The 27,527-nt window shown below is 35.9% G+C and overlaps 1 protein-coding gene across 2 annotated transcripts in view; it reads right to left on the bottom strand.

The window, feature by feature from the left end:
* CDK19 (cyclin dependent kinase 19) overlaps positions 1-27,527 on the bottom strand; it is a 165,653-nt gene that overhangs the window by 84,638 nt on the left and 53,488 nt on the right. For both annotated transcript variants that reach the window (XM_028104148.2, XM_028104150.2), the window contains one exon: positions 19,888-19,963. In XM_028104148.2, coding sequence (XP_027959949.1) covers positions 19,888-19,963 — 76 coding nt within the window. The remainder of the gene's footprint in view (positions 1-19,887; positions 19,964-27,527) is intronic.

Raw genomic sequence — 27,527 nt, 5'->3', positions numbered from 1 at the left:
GAAAGCATTTCTCTTTTTCAACCCAACTTGTGAAAAATGCAGTGCTTGCCATAAGAAATCGGTAAGATGTTGCTATGGGAACAATATTTTAATATCATTTTAAAACACCAGTAGCTTCAAAGAACAATGAAGTAAAGAAAAACTAAGGAAAAAAAGGGGGGAAGAGTACCCTAATATTTCAACCAATACTGAAAAGAGCACCCAATAATAAAACCATTATTAATCATGCTGCAACAGAGTTTCATATGCCTTTTTCTTTCTGTACTTGTAGGGAAAGTATCAGGAGACACTTTAGGAGATAATAGGAGACTGTTAGAGAAAGCCTAATAATCCCAGGTGTCTTGAGTCAACAGCTATAATCAGGTCCTTCTTCCAAGAGTTAAAGAAGGAAAGGACTCAGATGTGAGTGGAAACTATTAAAGGGCCATCCCCCATTCATAATTCTGGAAAGCCCTCAGAATCAAAGTATAAGTGTTCTCACAACTCAAGCCTGGAGAAAATGAGGCAGGGGGAATTGATTAAGTAATAACTGATAACAGGTATGGCCTGAAAATATTCCCTACCTAATTATAGATACTTAAGTGGGGTTTTCCCTTAAATCTTATCTTTACTGGGTAATTGAGAAAAATGTTTTAAACTACTGGATTAAGTTTATTTTATCTATGTTAATAAAGAACTATGGGTTTTTTTTTAAGATTTTATTTATTTATTTATTTATTTGACAGAGAGCACAAGCAGGGGGAGCAGCACAGGGAGAGGGAGAAGCAGACTCCCCGCTGAGCAGGGAGCCTGATGTGGGACTCGATCCCAGGACCCTGGGATCATGACCTGAGCCAAAGGCAGACACTTAACTGACTGAGCCACCCAGGTACCCCAAGAACTATACTTTTGTTTATAGCAAACACACCATAATTAAGTGGGAAGGAAAGAACACTATAATTCCAAAATATCCCTTGCCTACAGAGAATGAAGCTCCTCAGACCCCTAAGACAAAGACTTAGGAGGAAAAAAGTCCACTGATGGTGATCTTTTTGCTACAGAACAAAGAATATTTACTTCTAGATTCTAAAGAGTAGCATGGAATATATGGAAGGGTTAATAACAATAATACTTTGCATTAGCATAAAACCATAAAGTTTACAAGGTACTCTCACATAAATTAAACTGGATGCCATTTTTTCCCTAAAATATCAAGCTAGAAAGGATAGCCACTACTACATGGCACATCTGAACAGGTCAACAATATAATACTGAGTTTAAATAATATGAACTTTTCAATAAGTAGGAAAGGTGGAACCATATAAGATAGAATTATGTTATATAAGACAATTTTTCATGAGGGATCTCAAAACACATTATACAAGTCAACTTAGATATAAAAGATTCTTGGCTGAGTTGTGATTAATACTAATCTAATACTAATATTATCTATGAAACTTTGAGAATACCATGTCCAAAGTGGCATCACTCCACTTACTCTACTATTCTTTCAGAATGTATTCATTCAAAACCTTGTAGCACTAATTATATTCAAAAATGTGTCTTGTGGGGTGACTGGGTGGCTTGGTTGAGCATCTGCCTTTGGCTCAGGTCATCGTCCCTCCTGGGATGGAGCCCCGCGTCAGACGCCCTGCTCAGCAGGGTGTCTGCTTCTCCCTCTCCCTCTGCCAACCCACCCCCCCCCCCGCCATGCGCTCTCTCTCACTCTCTTCCTGTCTGAAATAAATAAATAAAATCTTAAAAAAAAAAAAAAAACTGTCTTGTCTCCCCAACCAGCATATGATCAGCATGAGTTCCGTAAGGGAGAGAACCATGTCATAGATTGCTGTCTTTGAACAGGTGATATGTAGGCCCATAAAGTTTGAAAATTTCTGGACTATAGAATGATGGGCTCTGATAATAATGGAGATAGGATAATATAGAAAGAATACAGGCAAATCCATAAAGATAGAAAGTAGATTAGTGGTTGCCAGGGGCTGAGGGCAATGGTGGGGGGGAATGACTACTACTGTGGGGGTACAGGGTTTCTTTATGGGGTAATGAAAATGTCCTGGAATTAGATAGTAGTGATGGTTGCATAACTGTGTGAATATACTAAAAATCAATGAATTGTACACTTTAAAATGATGAGTTTTATGGTATGTGAATTATATCTCAATTTTAGAAAAGAATGTAATAGCACTGGGCCCATGCAGTCCCTCCCCTGAAGGAGTCTGATTGCTTCAATACTATATGGTTGACTATTAAAATTAAATATGGAGAGTTACATGGAAAACTATTCTCTTGAATAAAACCACCCAACTTCCTCTACTTGTATAAACTATCCTTTGTTCAGTAGTTGTATTTTATATAGACTGTGAACGGCAAATCATCTATGTCTTCATAAAGAGAAAAGAGAAGGGATAATGAACAGCTTCAGCAGAAAGAAATATATAATAATTGAGACCATAATAATTCCTTGAAATTTTAGTCTTATTATATTCCTAATTATATTACTATATTATTTTCTGTATCTTTCCCAAAACTAAGCAATCAAATCTGTGAAATTCAGGTCACCAACTTCCCCTAACCTCCCCACCTCTTGCCTACCTCTGCTCTTTTGCTCAGTATATCATGCCATCATCCACCTAGCTGATCAAGAGACAAATGTTGTGGTCAGCCTTGTCCTCTCTTGCATTCCCCATCACTAAATGTCTACTTCCTCCAACCCCTTTATTACGTTCCAATACAAACCACTATCATCTTTCATTTTGGCTTCAGCAAAAGCTTCTCAACAGGTCTTCTACATCCATCCTTGCCCCTCTCCAATCCACTGAGAAGGCAAGGATGGTTTTAAAATCGAATTTAATACTGTCTCTTAAAAACCTTCAATGGCTTCCTGATATTCTTAGGATAAGCCTTAGTAATTTACAAAGTCATTCAAGATGGCCCCAGCCCAACATAACATTCCTACCCCCAACTATTCCTCTCAACTCAACCATATTAGACTTTTGTTCCCTTAATGCACAAACTCTCTAGTCTTTATTTTGCATTTTTTATACTACTAGTATTTTTATTGAAGTAAAATTTACATACAGTAAAATACACAAGTCTTAAGTGATCGGCTTGAATTCTGACAAACATATACATCTATTTAACCATCAACCAGATGAAGACAGAGAATACTTCCATCACTCCATAAAATTCCCATGTGCCCCTTCCTACCCAACCCTTCCCCCCAACTCCATGCAATCACAATTCTGATTTCTATCATAATAGATATTTCTGTCATTCCTGAATTTCATATAAATGAGATCATACCCATATGTATTCTTTTGAGTCTGGCTTCTTTTATCCAACTTAACATTTCTGACATTCATCTATGTTACTCTATCAGTTTTCTTTTTTAGAGTTGAGTAGTCATCTTTCCTATAGATATACCATAAATTGTTTATTATTCTCCTATTGATGGACATTTGAATTGTTTCCTATTTGGGGCTATTATGAATAAAGCTTTTATGAACATTCTTCTACAAGTGTCCTATGCTCGTATGCATTAATTGTTCTTGGATATATACACCTACAGATGGAATTAATGGGTCACACAATAGGTCTATGTATAAATTCATCAGAAACTGCCAAGGTTTTTACCAAAGTGGCTATACCATTTTACACTTTCACCAGTGCCAGTTATTCCATATCCTCACCAACACTGATCACTCTTCTTAATTTTAGACATTCTAGTGGACGTATAGTAACTTTTAATCTAATTTTTTAATCAAAATAATATATTTATAGTGTTCAAAAACAAAACAACATAGCAGAGATTATAATCAAACAATCCTCTGATCATCCCTCCCCTTCCCTATATACAACTACTTTTAACTTTTTCTGGTTTGGGTTCTCCTGATTATTTCCTAACTCTAAGTGTTTTTATCACAATTCTTGACTTAACTTTAAACATTACTGGGAATGCCTGGGTGGCTCAGTTGGTCAAGCGTCTGCCTTCAGTTTAGGTCATGGCCCCAGGGTCCTGGGATGGAGCCCCACATCAGGCTCCCTGCTCGGTGGGAAGCCTGCTTCTCTCTCTCCCTCTGCTGCTCGCCCTTGCTTGTGTGCTCACTCTCGCTCTCTCTGTCAAATAAATAAATAAAATCTTAAAAAAAAAAAACTTTAAACATTATTGGTTTTCTCGTATAATAGATAGAAGTATAGTTCACTTACAACCGTCCATCTCCATGTTCCCTCTCTATCTTCTTATACTCAGATGATCCTTTTTAGTTCATCTATTGTTTACTTTAAAAAATTATCCTGAACACAAATTTTTTGTTTCCACTTTGGATAGAAACTTTATGATTCATACATTACTGAAGGTGACCGAGCTACTGTAGTAATTAAACCCAAAAATTTCAGTTGCTTAACACAATAGAAATTTATGTAATGCTCTTACAGTAACTAATAATTTGGTAGGCTTAAGAGAATTAAAATGGTGTACTTCTCCATAGTTGTTCATAAAATTAAGGGCATCCAGGCTCACTGTCTCTCACTTCTGGGCCTTCCTACCTGTTGTTTCCTTAGGCCAAATACTCTTCCCACTACTTCCCTTCTTTACCCAGCCAGCTCTGAAGTGTCCTTCAGACTTATACTACCACAAAATCCCTATAGAGCCCTCCCAGACTCCCACGTACGGGCTATGTGTTCTTCCAGCATTGTGCTTAACTGTCATAGCACTGATTACATTGTGTTGAAATCTGTGTTTTCTTATCTGTGTCCTCCAAAACTATAAACTTTTTAAGGGAATAGGAAAAATTTTGTTCATTTCTTCTTCCTGGATTATAACACTCAAATATTTCATGAAAAATCAACTTATTTAAATAATTATTCATATACATATTATTTCTATCACTTATCCATTAAGTCACACATGGTTAGGGGAAGGAGAATCAGAAAGGATCCCAAATTTTAGATAATACAAAGAGTCCACAAAGTTTAATTTTATATTTCAAATAATAATTAGCTTAAGCAGAAAATTTAAAATCTTCTACTACTGGGAAAACTTCAGAACAAACACAACTGTTAATACTGTTAATGTAACAAATTCAAAGTGTTGCTTTTATTCAATAATTTATTGATAGCCCACTTTGTTCCAAGCACTGTACTAGACAGATTCCAAAAATTCAAGAGTGAATACATCAGACACAATCCCTGACCTAAAAATTATGAAGGCAGAGTGAATCTATACTAAAAATACCTTTAAAATGCTAATATATGAACAACAAAAAAACCCACAACAATGAGAATCTCAATTTCAAAAAGTCCAATGGCTTGTTAACTTTTGTTTTCAAAAAAGCGCTTCAAATTATTAACAACTTAACTGAGCAATCGTTTATATAATAAAGGATTTCCTTATGCCTCTGGGAAAATTCTGAGTATGAACCTACAAACCTCGCATAACTGAACAGAAAGGAAGACAGTCCCAGATAAGAAGAAAAACAGATAAAACAAGGATAGTCTTTGTGGCTACAGTTGTGAAACATCTAGTATTGGCAAAGGGTAGAAAAAAAGAAAACACATAAGAAATAAGGCAGAGATAAAAAGAAACAGCAAATAGGATAAACAATAGGAGAAAAAGGAAGTGAAATGAAAAATCAAATGACAAGATAAAAATATTGTCTAACATGCTAATGAGCTTCACTCTTACATTCCAGATTCAAGGTAAGAATCTGGGGAACAATTAGAACTCCTTTTCAGAATCTCCTATGGAATTGTGAAGCCCACAAGTTAATTTATATATACCACAGTATACATTTCGCACAACACAAAAAACAGCGCTAATTCAAAGGTACCCAAAACCACACACTGCATCACCCCAATTCCATGTTTCACAATTAGATAGGCAGCTAGGATCTGATTAGCATTTAGATATCATAATAAAAATGGCTGATTCTGCAGCGCCTGGGTGGCTCAGTGGGTTAAGCATCCGACTTTTGATTCCGACTTAGGTCATGATCTCAGGGTTGTGAGATTGAGCCCTGTGTCAGGCTCTGTGCCGGGTGTGGGGCCTGCTTTAAGATTCTTTCTCTCTCCCTTTGTCACTCCCCCTATTCCTTCTCTTTAAAAAAAAAAAAAAAAGCCTAATTCTTATGTATTTAAATATGTTATTTCATTATAAATTACTTTCTTTTGGGCGCCTGGGTGGCTCAGTTGGTTGGGCGACTGCCTTTGGCTCAGGTCATGATCCAGGAGTCCCTGGATCGAGTCCCGCATCGGGCTCCCTGCTTGGTGGAGAGTCTGCTTCTCCCTCTGACCCTCCCCCCTCTCATGTGCTCTCTCTCTCTCATTCTGTCTCAAATAAATAAATAAATAAAAATCTTTAAATAAAAAATAAATAAATAAATAAATAAATTACTTTCTTTTGCTTTTTTTATAATAAAGGATTATCATCATTTTTTAGGTATGCATGAAAACAGGTTATATCATCTATGAATTTCAGTTCAAGGTAGTAAATAGAACTATACAATAAAAGCTTATAAAGGGGAATTAATTAGGTCAACTGGGGCTGAGAAGCACTGCTACAGCATCTACATCTAGGAATGAAGTTACTGGGTAATAAGGCATGTGCATCTTAACTTTACTAGATTAACAAATTGTTTTCCTCAGTGTTGTAATATAATAATTTACAATTCTACTAGCACTATATGACAGTTCTAGTATTCCAAATCATTGCAAATACTGGATACTATTATCAATCTGGTAGGCAAAAAGTGTATCTTATTGTGGTTTTAGTTTTTATTTCTCTGACAACATAATTGAGCATCTTTTTTATTTATTGGCCAATAATGTTTCACTTTTTTTTTAAGTTCATATTTAATTCTTGAAGACTCTTTTTCTATTGGATTAAAAATACCTAACTTTAGGGGCAGCCGGGTGGCTCAGTTGTTTGAGCGTCTAACTCTTGATCTCAGCTCAGGTGTCGATCTCAGGGTTGTGAGTTTTAAGCCCTGTGTTGGGCTCCATGACCAGCATGGAGCTTACTTAAAAAAAAGCAAAAACAAAAACAAAAACCTAACTTTAAGAATTCTTTCTGAGGGGGAATGAATTAAAATGAACACCATATACCATGCTGGCAACATACAAAGGCCAAAACCACAAATAAAATTAGGTTTCTTAATCAGATTATTTTAATACAAGATGGTACAGCACACTTAGCAGAAAGGCAGACAATCTGGAAGGCAAAAAAAACTTTTTTTAATTAGAACTTATAGAGAAAAAAAGGTGACAAAGCAGTCTAAACTCAAACCTTAGTTATTTACTACTCTACAAATAAGATTTTCAAGTATCTTTTTCTTTTCTTGATATACTTTTACTATGAAGAATACCTAGCATTATTTTGGGTAAATTTTAATCCTCTGGTAGTTATTCTGTTTCAAATGCTAATTTACTTTCAACTATTTGAATGCTATATTGTCTAATAATAACGTAAAATCTACAAACTGTAGAAATTCCAATCAATTAGAATGAATTTCTTCTAAGTAGCCTTATCAAACTTTGAAATTACTGAGCTGCTGAGTATGTTCAGAAGCTTGTAAACCAACATTTATGTTTTATCAGTTTATCCCATTCCCATTATATACTGCCTTTTATAATAATACAGAATTATCTGGGGGTGCCTCGGTGGCTCAGTCAATTGAATGGCTGACTCTTGATTTCAGCTCAGGTCATGATCTCAGGGTTCTGGGATGGAGCCCCATGGTAGGCTCCATGCTCAGCAGGGAGTCTGCTTGAAGATTCCCTCTCCCTCTGCTTCTGCTCTTCCCCTCCCCCACTTGCACACACTCTCTCGCGCTCTCTCTAAAAGAAATAAATAAATCTTTAAAAAAATAGAATTATCTGCTTTTGAATAATCTTCATCCTTTCAAAATGCAGTCTGTTAACTCTAGTTTGTACCTGTTAAAGTTCTACTTCATCTTGACTTTGCACCATTCTGATAGTTATTTAAGTCAAAGACCTAAATTAAAAATGTGAAGAGCTTATGTCACCAGAAAAAGAGATACAAAGCCAAAGTAACAGAATAATAATATGAGACTATGTCATTATGATAATCCACTGGTACTCAAAGTAACTAAATTGCTTTGCCTAATTATGCGAAATTCTTTGCTATCACATGTTATTGTATCAAAACCCTAATTATGGGCTTTCCCTGTTTCTGATCCCTATCACTTTAGATTACCCTGTTCACTAGCTCTCTCTACTGACTCAAGACAGCTACTGACTGACCAAGTACCTCCATTCCTCATTTTACCTGGTTACTTCCTGAAACCCCACCAGCTGCCTCCCAGGTCCCCAGCCTTCTCAGCTCCCTCATTATCCCCTCCCTCCTTTATTCCTCCCAGGCAAAATCCTAGTTCCTGATCTTCACTGCTTGGATAATACAATTTCTATCCCTTCTTCTGATTGCTGTAAAGCCCCCTAACCTCTGACACTATGCCTAATCTTCCCCAATCCCTACTCTAGTTTCTAACATCTCAGACCCCCAGCCAGTGACCTGGATGTGAAGAGCCTGTTTCCTTTTAGAAAACTATGACAAGGCAAGATATAGCCTAACATACAAGATTTTAATTATGAACATGTTTCTCCATCAAAACAATGTGATAAGTAGTTCTCAGGTACTGCAGTACTAGAGTACCATTAACTCAGTTACCTATAGGCTAAATAGGTTTTGGTGCGGTAGACTGGTAACCTGGGCATGACTTACATCAGTGTTCCCTGAAGCATAAGGCATTTCAAACAACTGGCTTAAAAATAAAGACTTACAGGGGCACCTGGATGGCTCAGTTGTTTGAGCCTCTGACTCCTGGTTTTGGCTCAAGTCATGGTCTTGGGGTCATGGGATTGAGCCCCACGTTGGGCTCTGCACTCAGTGCAGGGTCTGCTTGAGATTCTCTCCCTCTGCCACTCCCCCTGCTCACACACTCTCTCTCTCAACTAAATAAATAAATAAATCTTTTTTTAAATAAATAAAATAAAGACATCCATCTTCCAAAAAAAAAACTGTTCTGTATTCTCTCAGCAAGCAACACTATGTTACAAAGAGTAGTGATCAAGCGTGGGGGCAAAATTGTATCTGCTGCCAAAAGTATGTTTTAAATATAATCCAGCATTCACAGACCACAATGAAGTAACTGAATTTTTTAAAAGTGTATTTACTGGCCCCCTGTTTATTATTACGGATCAAAGCTAAGGCCACTAAAACCTACTTTTCCATCACATTAACAAATTCAACTTAAAAGAAAGGAGGAAACCTAACCTTCACTGAGACCTGATTATGAACTAAAATGTTTATGTGCTTTAACTTATCCTTACCACAATTCTGTGATAGTAGGTACCATTAATCCTATTTTAGATATGAAGAAACGAAGGTTCACAGAAATCAGATACTTTGATAGTTGGTTATAGAATGAATAATTTTTATTAGGCCAAAAAAGAAAAAAGAGATTGGATGTTTAATTCCAAATCCAAATAAATCAGAATAAGTAGTCTGAAGGATGAACTAGAAATATAATTAGAAATTAGCCATATTTTAACCCAACAGCTTAGATGCACATTTAGTGTGCACCACTAAAATTTATGCTAGGGTCAGCCCCTGCTCTCACAGGCAACTCCTTCCTCCTAAGAACTTTTAAGATTCTTGAATATATCTGGAAAAAAGCACCTTGTCAAAAGATTTCGTGTGGTTTAGCTGATATTCTGGTTCCAAGATAGAGCTGAGAATGGCCTGGAACATTAGCAAGAGGCTCAGAGGATCAGAAAATCTGAGAAATCTGAGCATCCTGTGGACTGCCGCATGGTCTACTTCCTTGGAAATGACAGCCCTAGAAGCAAATCAAGATATAACCCGATCCCCCATTAAAAAAGCTTTCATTTTTAAATCCCGATTATACTTCAATATAATTAATTAATTAAAATAGCTTCATTTCTATAGCTACCTAGAAAAAGGGTCCTTGTAGTAAGAGCAACTTGCCCAAGACATACAGTAGTAATGGTGAAGTCTAGACACGACTCCAAGTCTATCTGAATCCAAAGTCCATAGTCTCTCTCACTTTACAATCTGAAACCAACGGCGTATTTTCAAAAAGTTTTTGAAGTTTCCCCACTTCAATCTCTTTTTTTTTTAAGATTTTATTTATTTATTTGACAGAGAGAGACACAGTGAGAGAGGGAACACAAGCAGGGGGAGTGAGAGAGAGAGAAGCAGGCTTTCCGCTGAGCACAGAGCCCCACACGGGGCTCGATCCCAGGACCCCAGGATCATGACCCCAGCCAAAGGCAGACACTTCATGACTGAGCCACCCAGGCGCCCCTCCCCACTTCAATCTCTTATTCTGAATCTATAATTACCAAATTTAAGTTAAATTTTATAGTTCAGTATTTTCTATAATAATAATCTTTAACAATTAAATGCATAGATTCTTAAAAAAATTTACTTTGACCACAGTGAAAACAATTTCAACTAAAAATTATATTTTCTTTGATTAGAGTTTAAATAGGAAAAAGTTGTTATTATCAATAATAATAATAATAGTAATAAAAACCATTTACTGTGCATTTACACTCAGGCTCTAAGATAAGCCCTTTGCATACCACTATCATATTTATTTTCAGTCCTTTACTCTGCATAATATCACTAGTATAATTTTGCTTCAGTATTATTTAAGAGAAAAATAAACAACACTAAAAATAGGGGATAGCCAATTAAATCTAATCTAATTAGAGTAGGAATATGAAATTAATCATTTTATATTTTTAGAATGGAAATAACTGATTTATTTGGTAGGGAGGATACTGATACAGCAGAAAGCCAACTCTTCCAGTTACCTACCCATTCTTCACGGAGAGAAAGGAGCTACAGAAACCACAGGCCCCTAAAGGCACTGCTTCCAACCAACTAGTCTGTTCTCCTAGACATTGGGAAGAGGGAAAAGTGGGGCAGTTTTCAGTTACATATATGACTCATATTACCACACCAATCCATCTTCCCTCACCATCACACACACACACACACACACACATAAAAAAGTGGTGAACAAAACCAATATTATCTCTTCCCAAACTGTTCCTTCTCACCTTAGTCACCTTTATAAAAAATCTCAGAAACCTACAGATGACCCACCTCTTTTCTACCACTAGAAACAACAGGTATATAAATCAGCTTCTGAGAATACAAAGATTTATTAGTTAGTCTTCTCAGAAGAAACAAAGTGGCTTGAAATAGAAGCACACACACACACACACACAGACACACACACACAATAATAAATTATAAGACTCGTGACCTAACATATATAGTAAGGCAGAGAGACCCACCACAAGACTGAAGAATCTGCTTGTGACTCCGCTTACCTGCCCCTTCCACCTTCTCAGCTCTGAAAGGAAATGAAAAGTGCTATAGCATGGTTCTTCCCTATGAACTGACACCGTATCCATTTCTCAGATTCATCCTAAAATAATCCCAAACCCCATCCCCAACTCATACAAGATTCTATTTTTCATTATAAGAGCCACCAAGAATACATTTATTTTGCCAAGAAACCTAAATATATTATATATGTGAGAAAAGTAAGAACTATCACTATCTAATCAATGCAAGAAAAAAAAACACATTTTAAAGAGGAAAAAAATCTATGCTGTCTTCAGTCCCAAAAGTAAACTTTTGTTCATTTCTAAGGAGAACACAAGGACCACACCAAAGAACAGATTTTGCTCAAAGGCAATTTCATGCATAATTTATTTAGTTCTAATCTCCCAAAATCATGCCAAACTTTTTATATAATTATCATTATATAAAAATAATTATTAAATAATCATTTAAAAGTCTACTGGAAAAAAAAAAACTTTCCTACCCTTAGTGGTTTTCACAAAAAATTTAATACTGTACTTTGATTTTGTCTCCTCCATAGAAATGGTAAAATACCTGAATTACACATCTATTTCCACAAATCTATACTTCTATAAAGTTGGACATATATTTAAAGAAAAATTTGTATTCTCTGCACCATAAAAGCAATTGAGAGGATATAATTAATACATGAAACTTTAACAAAATAGTTTTAAGGTTGCTAAAAAGAAATATAGTAGTAAGAATTAGAGCCTTCCTCATAAACATTTTTTTTATTTTTAGATTTTTTTTCTTATGGTAATCACCATACATTACATCATTAGTTTTTGATGGAGTGTTCCATGATTCATTGTTTGCGTATAACACCCAGTGCACCCCCTCCCCTCCTCATAGACATTTTAAAGTTCTTCTCAAGGAATCCACAGCAAACGTACATTTTATCAATTGCATTTCATATATTTAAAAAAGCAAAAACTTATTCCTTGATGACAGGGGAAAGTTCCAGGGATTCTACTGAAGTTTACATAGTGGCCTGTTACACGACCATAGTGGCAAGAGAGGTGAAGAAATGGCGGCAAGTCTTAACTACCACTCCACCCCGCCTGCTCTGTCCTATGTGGAAAAACTGCAAGGGACAGACAGTACATTACAGCTGATCCCACCTGTCACCCATCACCATGGAAGCATCAACACCAGGGTGCTGGCAGTTACATAGAATCTGGACAAAACTGTACAGAGGTGAATGAGGAAGTGGCAAATGAAAACCAGCAGTCAGGAAGATAACAAGTATAACAGAAAGTCAGGTTTCCCTATTTCTCTTCCCTCCTCAGCCTATGCCTCTGCCCCACTTCCCTGACTAATTTTCCTTTCAGTCTGTCTTCACTTTCTTTGGGAACATCTCTATTTTTTGAAGAGTACTCAGGAGTTATAGATAGGTAGGTAGGTAGGTAGATAGATAGGTAGGTAGGTTAGGCAGTAGGTAGGTAGGTAGGTAGGTAGGTAGGTAGATAGATAGATAGATAGATAGATAGATAGATAGATAGATAGAGATAGAGATTTTTTTTTAAAGATTTTATTTATTTATTTATTTGAGAGAGAGAGAGAGAGAGTGCACGAGCAGGGTGTGCAGCAGAGGGAGAAGCAGGCTCCCCGCCGAGCAGGGAGCCCCATGTGGGACTCGATCCAGGACCCTGGGATCATGACCTGAGCTGAAGGCAGATACCTAAACAACAGACTACCCAGGCGCCCCTAGAGATATTTTTTTTTAAGATTTTATTTTTAAGTAATCTCTACACCCTACATGGGGCTCGAACTCACAACCCTGAGATCAAGAGTCACAGACTCTACCAACTAAGCCATCAAGGTGTCCCCTCAGGGGTTATATTTTTAAATCTTTCTTACAGCCCACAGAACCTAACATGATTAATAAATGTTCCACCAACTTATTTTGATAGTTGAAATTTACCTTTGTATCACTCCAGCTAAAATTACATTTTATAAAAAAACAATGGAATCTCCACTCTTATGGGAAAAAATCTGTATTTTTGCAAAGAAGAAAGTCTAGAAGACTATACACAAGATGTTAATAATGATTATTTCTAAATTAGCATAACAGATGCTTTTAACATCCTTTTTCCATACTAAGAATTTTTATTTTTATTTTTTTAAGTTTATTTACTTATTTATTTAAGTAATCTCTACACCCAATTCAGGGCTCAAACTCAGGACTGGAGATCAAGAGTCACATGCCCCTTTGACTGAGCCAGCCAGTTGCCCCCTGCCTGAGAATTCTGTAACAAACATATCTGAATTTCATAATCAGGAAGGAAATGAATGAGATTTGAATTAATGACATTTACCACATTTTTTTTTAAGATTTTGTTTATTTGAGAGAGAGCACATGCACATGATCCATGAACGGGGGTGGGGGGGTGGGACGGGGGGGAGGCGGAAGGAGAAGGGGGAAGAATCTCTAGCAGACTCTGCACTGAACACAGATCCCAACTTGGTGCTCAATCTCATGACCCTGAGATCATGACCTGAACCAAAACCAAGAGTCAGATGTTTAACTGACTGAGCCACCCAGGCGCACCACTTACCACATTTCTAATCCAGCAACCTTATGATTACATAGGTCCCAAAGGTAATCAACTTTATATTAGAACTTCCCTGTAACCTCAAGCTAATGTTCACATGTCCCTGATATGTTCATCACCCAGAATTACTACCTACTATGGCATATTGTAAACTGGAAAGCACCATACAAAGACATAAAAAAGGTTCAAATGAAATTTAAATTTGATATGACATTCTTTATTAATGAGACTTGAGCTAATAACACATTTTAGTTCTTAAACTTCTTCCCATTCTGTACAAATTCTTCCAAGTTCTTTCCATGGCTGCAAGTTCTTTGACTTCTTTTCTCATCCTCCAACCCTGCTCTCAGTTCTTTTATGGACAACAGTCCCACCATTTTGGAGTGAAGAGGGAAATGTTCCTAGCGTTCTCCATATCAAAAGCCTCTTACCTAGGTGAGACTATGTGAACTAGAAAATACTAGGAGTTAGATATATCATGGGATAGAGAAGAAAAAAGAGAACAAGCTCTATGTACTCTTTAACTTATGGTGTTGTCTACATTCTCCTGGATCTATCAGTCCAGTCCCTCTTCACCTCTCCAACCCTCACCCATCTTACACTCTCTGTCCTTCTACCACATCAAACAGAAAAATCCAATTCTGCTTCTCACACTGGGCTGTGAAGGAAGAGAACCATACAATCATGCAGACTGGTCCCATGACTCATCTCCTACTTTAGGTGGACTACAATGCTTCTATAATCTTATCTTTGATCAGCAAATTTTCACATATCCTTCATCAGTTACCTCAAATGCTCATCACTTAACACCACACCCACAAAAAAGAGGCACACAAGAATGTAACTACCTCATCATCCCCCTAGCAAATGGACATATGTTGACAGCAACATTTATTCTCTCACTGCAGTTTCAGAGGATAAACTAGCTTTTCCATTTCCTATTAAAGGTCTACCCCTCCAGCTTTGCTATGATCCACTGATTTTTTAGAAATTCTTCATTTACAGACCTTTTGTCCACTAATAAACCCATACAGCTTTATTTTCTTCCAAATTTACTGAGATATAATTGATGTGCAATAAACTGCACAAATTTAAAGCATACCATTTATGAGTTTTGATATAGCTACACACCCATGAAACCATCATGACAATCAATATGATGAAGACTTACATCATCTCCAAAGACTCCTCATACTCCTATGCAATATTTCCATTTCCATTGCCATCCTCAAACAGTCACTGATCTACTACCTACTACCATAGATTAGTTTGCATATTCCAGAATTTTCTATAAATGGAACCAGGTAGGAAAGAGTGTAACTAGGAAAAAGAAAAAAAAAAAAAAAGACTGTAACTATGCCCATGTGCAAAACTGTGGACATGTCCAGGAAATAGATAAAAAAGGCTCTAATTTCTTAAGCAGGCTATGAAGGCTAAACCAGAGTCCCAAATTAAACAGCAATAAGATACTTAGAACAGCTAATATCCAGAATACTGACAATAGATGCTAGCAAGGATGTAGAACAACAGGAACTTTTCATTCATTGCTGGTGGGAATACAAAATGGTATAGCCACTTTGGAAGACAGTTTGATGGTTTCTTCCAAAGTACACATACTTTGACCATACAATCCAGCAATTATACTCCTTGGTGTTTACCCCAAAGAGCTAAAAGTTATGTCCACAAAAAGCCTGCACACAGTTTACAGCAGCTTTATTCATACTTGCCAAAACTTGAAAGCAACAAAGATGTACTTCAGTAGATGAATAGATAAACACACTATAGTACACCCAGACAATGGAATACTATTTAGTGCTAAAAAGAAATGGGCTATCAAGCCATAAAAGACATAGAGGAATCTGAAATGTCCATTACTAAGTGAAAGAAGCCAATCTGAAAAGGCCACATGCTGTATGATTCCAACTATAGGCCATTCTGGAAAAGACAAAACTATGGAAACAGTAAAAGGATCAATGGTTGTCAGGGACCAAGGCAGGGTGGGAGGGTATATAGGATAAATAGCCAGAGCATAAAGGATTTTTAAGGCAGTGGAAATATTTTGTATGGTACAATAATGGTAGATACATGTCATTAAACATTTATCCAAACCCACAGAATATACAATACCAATAGTGAAACCTAATGTAAACTATGGATTTGGGGTATCAACATAGGTTCATCAATTGTAACAATTGTACCACTCTGGTGGGGGATGTTGATAATGAAGTAGGCTATGCATGTGTGGAGTAGGGAATATATGGCAAATCTCTAGACTTTCTACTCAATTTTGCTGTAAACTTAAAACTGCTCTAAAAAATAAGGTCTATTAAAAGAAACATATAGTAATTTTGGAATTGAAAAGTACAACTAAAATGAAAATTTCAGCAGCATATCCCAAGTTGGCAGAACAAAGAATCAGCAACCTTGAAGGTAGGCAATTTAAAGTATCCTGTCTGCAACAAATAGGAAAAAAAATAATTAGGAAAAATAAGAAGAGCCTCTGAGACCTATGGGACACCAGCAAGCCTATAAACATGTGCATGATGTGAGTCTCAGGAGAAAGGAGAGAAAGAAAGGGGCTGAAGCAATATTTGAAGAAATGATGGCTGAATATTTTCCAAATTTGATGAAAAACATTAACCTATACATCCAAGAACTCAACAAATTCCAAATAGGATCCACACTTACACACATATAGTCAAACTGTCAAAAGAGAAAGACAAAAAGAGAATATTGAAAGTCGTAGGAAAAAAACTCCTTGTATACATGAGATTCTCATAAATTTAACAACTGACTTCTCATCAGAAACCAGGGAGGCCAGAAGGCAGTGGATTAACAAAGTCAAAGTGATGAAAAAAAAACACTGTAAATAATTCCATATCCAGCAAAACTATCCTATGAAATCAAAGGAGAACCAGGTGAGGAAAGAAAAACAAAGAAGCAAGTAAGACATTCTCAAATACAAAAACTGAGATAATTCATCACTAACAGATCTGTTTTATAAAAATATACTAGGGCGCCTAGGTGGCTCAGTCGGTTAAGCGTCTGCCTTCGGCTCAGGTCATGATCCCAGGGTCCTGGGATCGAGCCCCGCATCGGGCTCCCTGCTCAGTGGGAAGCCTGCTTCTCCCTCTCCCACTCCCCCTGCTTGTGTTCCCTCTCTCACTGTGTCTCTCTCTGTCAAATAAATAAATAAAATCTTAATTTTAAAATAAATAAATAAATAAATAATAAAAATATACTAAAGGGAGACCTTCAGTTAAAATGAAAGGACTATAGACAGTAATTCATCTACACAAAAAATAAAGGGCACTGGTAAAGGTAAAAACATGGGTTAAAAAAAAAGAGCATAAATGTATTTTTGTTTGTAACTTATTTTCCTTGTATATGATCTGAAAGACAACTACATAAAGCAATAATTACAAAATTGTGTTAGCAGGCTTATAAGGTACAAAGAAGTATATATGCACTTAGCCACTACATAATAACGTCCATGTTCAACTTATGTCAAAATCACTATCACACTGGGGTTAGGTCATTCAGGTAGTGATAAAATACTATTCAATCCAGAAACTGCATACTTCCTAAAGGTCTATTAAGCAAATTTTCAATAAAAAGATGAAGACTGTGGATGGGTCATGTTTTTCCAGCTTCTGCACAGCAAAATAAACAATCAGCAAAATGAAAAGGCAACTTACAGAATGGGAGAAAATATTTGCAAGCCATATATTTGATAAAAGGTTAATATCCAAAATATAGGGGCACCTGGGTGGCTCAGTCAGTTAATCATCTGCCTTCTGCTCGGGTAATGATCCCAGGGTCCTGGGATCAAGTCCCTCATTGGGCTCCCTGCTCAGCGGGGAGTCTGCTGCTCCCTCTACCCCTCCCACTCCCCCACTCATGCTTGCTCTCTCTCTCTCAAATAAATAAAATATTTTAAAAGAAAAAACAAGAATAGCCAAAATATATCAGAAATTCATACAACTCAATAGTAAAAAAAAAAAATCCAATTAAAAAATAGGCAGAGGAACTGAATAGACATTTTTCCAAAGACAACAAACAAATGGTCAACAGGTACATAAAAGGAGCTCAACATCACTAATCATCAAGGAAACGCAAATCAAAACCACAATGAGATATCACTTCATACCTGTAATGACTATCATCAAAAAGACAAGAGATAACAAATGCTAGTGAGGATGTAGAGAAAAGGGAACACATGGATTCCTCATCATAGAGAAGTCTCTATTTCAAAAACAACATCTACAACTGGGTTTTCCTTTCCTAATAATTAATAACTTAAATATCAAGTTTTTTCCCAATTAACTCATAGAAAGTGAATTAATGCTATACTAAACGATGGTACTCTATAATAGCAAAATTGTACACCATATTCATATTGGTTGAGATAATATGTTTAAGAATTTTAGGGAATTAAAATCACTTACCAAAATTCTTATTCTGGCAAGGCATTACAAATACCACTTTATAATTAATAGAAAACTGCCAAACTGGAGTTTTTAAACAATATATTTATATTCTAAAGTAAACTTAGGATCATGGACTGCTAGTAGAATTTTTTTGTTCTGTTTATTCATTTATTAATTCAACAAACATTTATGGACCACCTGCTATGTTCCAGGCACTATGCTAGGAACTGGGGATAAAAAGACAAAGTTTCTGCCCCTTAAAGTGTGCACAGTCTAGGGAGAAGTTCCCATTCTGAAAGCAAAGAACTTGTGACTAGAAGAGACCTTATAGTTCCCTTATTTCACAAATAAAGAAAATGGTACTCATGGCTAATTAGCCACTCAGGCCAACAGACACTCAGGTCTACAGATTTCCTGCTCCTGTGTTCTTTGAACCACACATTTTCTTTGAGCGGTGATGGAGTACTTCCATGTGGGTGAGGCAGAAACATGGAACTGTGTGCAATATGTGTACAGTTACCAAGTTAGAAATGGAAATACCTAATGGATATAGACAATATATATATTTAACAATTTAGAGACAGAAATCCCTAACTGATGTGATATCATGATAAAGCCCCAAGAAGAAACTAAAGAACTAAAATAAGAAACTGAACTAAAGGTAATATAATGGTAAGCCTTCTAAGCCATAATTATGGCTTTGCCTCTGTTTACTGATATGTTAAGTGGGGATATTAAAAATACTTATTTCATATGATTGTTGTGAAAAGTAAATTAATTAATTCTTGAAAGCACTTAGTAAGCCTGGTACCTAGTAAACATTCAGTAAATGTTAGGTATTCTTATAGACGATCATTTCTTAAATGCACAAGTATGTCATATAAAGACAAAAAAAAAAAGAAATGATCTTTCTTTAAGGATTTATCCTATTATTATAATGATAGCCCTATTTTTCTAGCAACTAGTAAAACCTAGTACTAAAACATGTATTTCAGAAAAAATATTTAATATGCATAATATCTAATATCTAGTATCACCCCTTTCTCTGTAGACATATATCAGTCCTAAGATTACAAGAAAAATAAACATTAATCAAATTATTACTTTAACAATGAATTGTATTAATAATGAATTATATTAATTATCAATATATCAATCAATTATACTGATTAACTATCAATATAATTCTTGATTAGTTATACTGATTTATATTAATAATGAATTATATTAATTCATAATTTAATTAAATCATCATGTAGTTCAGTATTCCTAAGATTATAAATCCTAAATATCACTGAGAATATTTAAAGATGACTTTCAAGTAATTAAAAAGTTTATGCAGCTTTTCTCATCTTATATAAAATATTAAACCAATCGACCTCTTTGAAATAATTATGCATGGAATACATATGAAACTATTTCATTTTAATATCACTCATCATCCAATATCAATAACAAAATAAGTAACATATTGATATCCACTTACTGCAATCTCTCTACAAGCCGACATGGATATTCCTGTGCCTTCAATTTGCTTCAATGCATATTCCTTTTCATCTTTTCTGTATACAAACAAAAAAATATTATTTTTTCTAAACATTATTTTCAGATTCAAAATCATAACTACAAAAACAATAAAAATACACTAGTCTCTCAGTGATATATAAACACTCACTATGCATGCATTGCTTACTGCTTCTGATAATATTACAACTACAGAAATATGAAATACCAAAAAAAATTCATGTTACAATGAAAACAGTAGACAGAGCCAAAACACAAAATTCAAAATTGAAACAGGATACTAAACACAGCACTACTTTCAAAAAGTAAACAAGCATAAATATAAACTCAAGCATATTGCAAGATAATTCTACTCCTGTCTTAATTATCTGTAATCTATGAAAGCACTTTGTTATAAACATTAACTACAAAAATAAATGACAGATGTAAACTTCTATATTTGTTTAAAGTAATTTCATAGTATAAAAGAACCACTTAATAGGAGGGATGGGCTCTAGAAATATGTCAACCCATTGGGATACCCTACTTCTGACCTAGGATAGGGGACATTCAAAAGCCTCAAGACCTCAACCAAAAGCCTTGGAAAGTCTTTAAAACTCTAGCCACCAACTCATCTCATTCTCAAGAACTCTAGGAAAAACCTAGTAGGTACAGTGAATTTTCCAAATAATGTAGGCAGGGTTAGGAATTCTGGGAAATCCCAGTAATTACCAGGGTGCTCAACCAAGGGAAGACATCAGTTCAATAATGGTGATACAGTCCATTAAAAAATAGTATCACACAAGGGGCGTCTGGGTGGCTCAGTCATTAAGTGTCTGCCTTCAGCTCAGGTCATGATCCCACCAGGGTCCTGGGATTAAACCCCGCATTGGGCTCCCTGCTTAGCGGAGAGCCCGCTTCTCCCTCTCCCTCTGCCCCTGCCTCTCTCCCCAACTTATGCGCTCTCTCTCTCTCTCTAATAAATAAATAAAATCTTAAAAAAAAAATAGTATCACAACACAGTATCCTCAGGGTACTGACACCAGAACCGGACATAGCAAAATGTCAGAAATGTGGTTCATATTATGGGTTGTTCTGATAAGAGGAGTATCATCCACACCCTATGAGTTTTGTCTTTTGATTATATTGGAACCTCAGCAAACTTGCATCATGTCATGATGGTTTTCTCAAATGACAGCACCTAAATGGTGCCACATCTGTCCTACTTACCTATTCCTCATCTTCCCCATTCTGTGTTTACTAGCAGATAAAGCAGTTTTGTAAGTAGGCTCCACACATAGCATGGAGCCCAACACTGGGCTTGAACTCGAGACCCTGAGATCCTGAGATCAAGACCTGAGCTGAAATCAAGAGTTTGACACCTAACTGAATGAGCCACCCAGGTGACCCGCAAATAAAGCAGTTTAAGAGGTTATTTGTTATTTTAAAACGTTTTACATGCCTTTTGAAGATTTTCACGATCATCTATGGTTTGGGCAAATAAGTGAATTATAGTTACTTTTCTCCCACAATCAGTTTGAAAATTATATCCATTTTTCTTCCAATATATGGCATTCAGGAAATAATTAAGCAGCATTTTGACAAAAAGAAAACACACCAGATGTATCAAAAGGATATAGACTGTTATGCAATTATTAAAATGATATTCATGACCATCATCAGAAAATGGAAAATATTTACTATATATTAGTGAGAGAATACACAAATTACACCATATAAAAATATACATACATCCAGACATATGCTGAAGATGATAAAAAAATGAAAATTAGTGTTAAGACGTAGGAACTTATGTTAATTAACTTTAGTGCTGATATTATATTATATTGTCTTTTAAATTAGAATTAGAGGGAAAAAGAGAAAAGCCAAAATAATTTGACACCCTGAAAATAGTCACCTACTAAAATAATCCTTAGTATCTTCAAAGTATTATCTTAGACATGTTTCAAAAAGCAAAGTCAAAACTAGGGAAAGCTTAAGTGATCACTTTTTCCCTTTTCTCTATCTTGTTTCCTCTAAACATAAAGCTAGACTTTTTTCAGAACACCCAGAAGCCATTAAGAGGTACAAACAGCAGGTGACTGAATGTAATGAAAGCCAAATGTCCCCCCCCCCACCTTAAATGTATGTGTGAACATGTGTGTGAGAGCACTTAGGCCTGAGATGTTTAACACAATGCTCACGATGCAAATTTCACATTTAATGATTAATTTAACTACCAAGTACTATTGCTAAATTTTTAAGAAATTTGTTAAATTTATTAAAACAAAATTATATAAGCTTTCTGGAAATTTTTCAATGAAATCATAATTTTTTAAAACAGAAATATTTCAATCCCCAGTTCCCCTAAATGAAGTGCTCCAGAAGCTCATGTAATTGCATGGTTTTATTTTTAATACTGTAAAGAATATTACACAATCTGGATAGGTTATTGTTGCTATGGAAACTATAAGATTTTTTTTTTTTTTGCAGTAAGTCAAAAAGTGCAAAATTAACACATCACATTAATGACTTTTGAATTTCACATCCAGGCTGTCAAAAGAATTTGAAAGCAGAATAAACTGATGCATAGGCCTTTACTCTGAATTATATGGATGGGATCTAGGAACAAACCCAGTAATTATTTCACTTAATAAGTTTAAATATAACTTCCATCTGCTAAATTAGCAAAATACTCAAAGATCTGCAAACTTAAGGTTTATCTGCAGCTTTGAAATTGAAAATGAAAGAAAGTGGATATCTCATGACCATGTCTCTTGTATATTAACTGTCAGACGATGAGTGATAATGTGGCACCTCTGAGGTTCACCATATGAAGAAGTGGCAGATCCCAGAGGGCACATGGGACTCACTTTCACCACTGCACTATCTTAGTGCCAGTCTTTGGTCAGATGCCAACACCTTAGTTATGGAAACTACAGATATGTCCTTTCCCACAATGCCCACAAATATTTCAATGATTAGCAGGTGGGGCAGAGAGGCTTTGTTGCTCTCAACCTATGGCAGTGCTGCCCCTCTTGGGAACTTTCTCTAAGTGGTAGTGACAATTCATACCCCACAGCTTAGGTGTCTCAGGCACACATAACATTAAGTATCATAAAGGAATAATTTGTTCTTTTACATGACAAAGCTGAAAAGCAGGTAAACCTGCCCTACCTACACTGCTATGATAGTCTGGCTTTTAGAGGCAGCTTGTTCTTTCTTAAAATAATCTTATTTCTAAATTACTTTAACTTCTAAATAAAAATACTTTATTATTTACTGTAATAAAGACAGACAAAGCAATTCCAAAGCCTTCAGAGAAACTGCTTTCTAAATTTTAGTGCATTATTAGATACTATGGTTAGAGCAACTGCATATTGATAATAATCAAAGGAGGTTACTAAATAAATCCAGGAGAATCAAAAATACATAAATTTGTAGCATAAACATGGATATATTTAATATGTAATTTTTTTAACTCAAAGATATTTCACATGAATACGGCTGTAATGTATATCAAAACCATGTGGGCTTCACTCTCAGCAGTGACAAAGAAAAAAAATTATTCAACAAGAACATTATGTAATAACAAAATAGAAAAATAAATTTGGAAGAGACTGCAATTCTATTAAATTTTCCATCTGAGACACTATGTTCTGGAAAACTCGTGATGCAAGCAATCCTATAGATAGTAGAAAATATAAGAACACATATTTGTACAAATTGTAGAAATTGCTGCCTTAAAATGAAAGCTTGATCCCAGGCAGAAAACCAGTATCAGTGTTAGAATCTAAATGTAATTCAGGAAAGAATTTCTCAAGCTTAAAGAAGCAAGTTCAGGAACATCTCTTGAATAAAATATTAGGAACTGGTTTAATGAAAAAGATAGTCTTATGCCTTTCAATAATGTCCAAACTTGGTGACCAGCCTCTAGTCACTTTTAGCAAGGTGAAGCACCATTCGGTAGCCTGTATGTACAACTATAGGCCAAAACCCCATCTGTTATCATCATAATTAGGCCCATGGCTTTTTTGACTCCTATCAATACTACTACCAAGTGTCCAGATCAGCCCTGGGCCATCTTTGGTCCTAAGGATCTATGACAGACAAAAAAATTAGAAGCATCTTTCAAGATAAGATGAGGAAATTCAAGCTCAAGCAAGGCTGAGATAAAAATTTTAATCTTCATGGGGCACCTGGGTGGCTCAGTCCAATGAGTGTCTGACTCTTGATTCTGGCTCAGGTTATGATCTGAGCGTCCTGGGATCAAGCCCTGCGTGGGGCTCTCCACGCTGGGAAGTCTGCCTGAAGCTTCTTTTTCTCTTCCTCTCCCTATGCCCCTTCCCCTGCTCATTCACTCTTTCTCTAAGATAAATAAATAAATCTTTAAAAAAATTTTAGTCTTCAAACTAGTAGGGTAAAAATCCTTTTCTTATTGTTTATAAGGAAAACAGAAGAGGCTTACTATTTTATTTTACATCAACCAAAAAAAACTACTGAGTAAATATTGTATGTCCCAGCACTGTGCCAAACTCTGAGGATGAACAAAATTAGAGACTGACTACCCTAGATATCATGGAGTTCACAATCCACCTGGAAAGAGATGCTGGATGAGTGGGTAATATAAACAAATAACTCTGATATGATTCCCACTAAACCCAGGATGTATGCATAACAGACACAGAGAGGAGGAGACTAATGTTTCTTTCAGAGCTTCAGGGAAGATAACTCCATGAGTGATGCCTTTAATAAAGGGAGGAGTTCAAGCAGAGAAGGGATGAAGGGGTCAGAGAATTGCAGGCAGAAGTACAGCATGAGAAAAATAACAGAGGCATATTCTGGAAAGTGCTACTGTTCAGTATGGCTTGAAGCTGGGGCAGGATGACAAGGAGCAAGAGACAAGGTTAGAAAAGTAAAGGGAAGGGACCCTGCGAGTCCTGCAAAAAAGCTTGTGTTTCATATGTCAACAGTGTGGAGCAAAAGGTTTTTAGAACAGAAAAGGTAGTTAACAGATCTTAGCTCAGAAAGATAACTGTGGTAACTAGAAACTGGTGGCAGAGCAAATATTTGGTAGTTTGCGTCAAAAGTCCAGATAAGAGAAGATGAAGAACTAGATTAGAACAGTGGCAGAAGAGAACAAATATGGATTCAAAAGACATTTCTGAGTCAGAACTGACAGAATTTAGTAAACAATTTGATTCTGTAGGTGAAAGAAAGGAAGACTCTGAAGATGGATGGAGTCTCCACTTTGTCCAATTGTGTAAATGAGAACACCACCAACCAGAGAGATGATGGCGTGAATAAATGGAGACCAGGAAATATAAGATTTTACTCTACAGGCAATGAAAGTTACGTATGAAGATTAATCTCATTAGGAAGGACTGAATTAGAGGTATGAAAAACAATGAGGAGGTAACTGCAATGTAAGTGTGAGCAGGTAAGGACCTGGATTCGTATAATAGAATGTTAGCTCCAAAACGGGTATAAGATGACCCTGTTAAGCCCTCCTAATTTTAAAGATGAAGAAGCTAGGCAAGCAGCCGGAAGCAGAGCTGAGACAAGATCTTCCAGTTCCAAGTCCAACATTCTCCGTAACAGAGTGGTAACAGTAAGACTGGAGAAAAGAAGGAACACTTATGACAGTCATTCTAAAAAGGGAATTGGCAGGACCAAGTTAACAAATAGTGAAGATCAAGAAGGCTGAATCAAGGAGAAGTCTGAGGTTCTGAGCTTGCTGATGGGAAGGATGAAACCACAAAGAACAAGACCTGGGCAGATCGCAGGAGGCCCTTCAGCTCGTAAATGATTCTTTTCAATAGAAAGAAAACCTCCAACCAAAAATGAAAATATCTGAGAAGTTCAAAAGAGAGCTGAGGGGGGTAGGGGGAGAGACAGAGAAGGAAGAAAAGACAAAAGGCAGAAAAATTTCTGAACAATTCTCTCTCACATCCCTTAAGAAGACAAACTATTCTATAAATTTGTCAAATTTCCTTTTCCAAACCTTAAGAGTAGAATTCAAGTAATGAAATCATCAGACATATAGTATCCAAGATGGTACAATATTACAAGTTTTTATAGTTAAGTGTTATCAGTAAGACATTCTTCAAACAATATGACACCTGAGTTCTTACCAACAAACTTTTCTTCAAGAATGTGTACATAAATCAGTATCCTATCCCTTTCTTTTAATGTGATGATTGGGCTTAACAGATTAAGAGACTTCCTCCTATGGAATAAAAAATTTGTAAAAACAAAAACCAAAAAACATCACTTAGTTTCACGCTGGTATCATTCTGAGTTATTCAGTATCATGAACGCAGTGTTCAGCCAGCCTAATAGTAACAATTCTTTATTTGGGAACTCTTTCCTTTATTATATAATACCATAATATTTTTAAATTTTTTATCATGAAATTTTCCAAAACTGAACAAAAAAATACAGTGATATTCTACATATCTGTCACACAGCTTCAACAATCATCAACACATGGCCAGTCTTATTTCCACTGCCTACCCCCCTCTTGATTATTTTGAAACAAAACCCAGAAACCACACCATTTCACTCATAAACAGTTCAACACCATAATATTTTTAATTATCAGGAATTTTTTTTGTTTAAATGATAACAGACTTTTAAAATAATTCTGAAATATTAAAAACCTGTAATACAAGTTACTCTATCTTGTATTCCCCTTATTAATAAAAAAATTCCAAATAGTACTAGCACCCTCTTTATGTCTTCATCTATCAAACATTTCATCTACTCATTCTCTAAACATCACCAAAATACAGTAATGGTCTCCTTACTGAAGTTCAGGATTCCCTTGCAAGATGGAAATTTGACAAGAGTTTATCGTTTTGTCTTCATTCTTTAGAAAGAGTGCCTTTATTCAGGTTTTCTTAAAAACTGATCAATGTACCTCTTTCTCTGGAAAATAATCTTTCATGTTATACTATGTCCTTCATTCAGAATTCCAATTCAAATAAACATTTACTAATTCAAAGGCTCTAAAATGATAAAATTTCAGAAACTCCTATCATGGCAAATTTGTACTGCTCAGAAGTTACTTTAATCAAAACAAACATATGGGCGCCTGGGTGGCTTAGTCATTAAGCATCTGCCTTTGGCTCAGGTCATGACCCCAGGGTCCTGGGATCGAGCCCCGCGTCGGGCTCCCTGCTCTGTGGGAAGCCTGCTTCTCCCTCTCCCACTCCCCCTGCTTGTGTTCCCTCTCTCGCTGTGTCTCTCTCTGTCAAATAAATAAAATCTTTAAAAAAAAAAATTAAAACAAATATATCTGCAGTAATACTTCAAGACATAAGGCATCAAAGTTTTAAGTTTAAAACAAATAATTCAGGACTGTATTACACAGAAAGCAATCATTAGCAAATATTTTATATAAACCAAATTGTTAATATAAAATATTATCTTCCTAGGAGCATTCTTGAATCTCAAATCAGATTTGCTTGCTACAGAGGGTAATATAGCAAGAATGCCACACTGTCCTTTTGGTAATATTTTACTAAGCATGTGCTGTGTGTCAGGCCTTGTGTTGGGCTCCAGGAACAGCAGGAAGAACAAGATGATCCTTTCCCTTGTGAACCTTCACACTGAGAGGCA

Source organism: Eumetopias jubatus, unplaced genomic scaffold (genome assembly GCF_037043125.1).
Source record: "Eumetopias jubatus isolate StellerSeaLion01/CBP00866 unplaced genomic scaffold, mEumJub1_p1.0 scaffold_6, whole genome shotgun sequence".
Lineage (NCBI taxonomy): Eukaryota > Metazoa > Chordata > Mammalia > Carnivora > Otariidae > Eumetopias > Eumetopias jubatus.
This window is presented reverse-complemented; position numbering and strand designations above follow the sequence as displayed.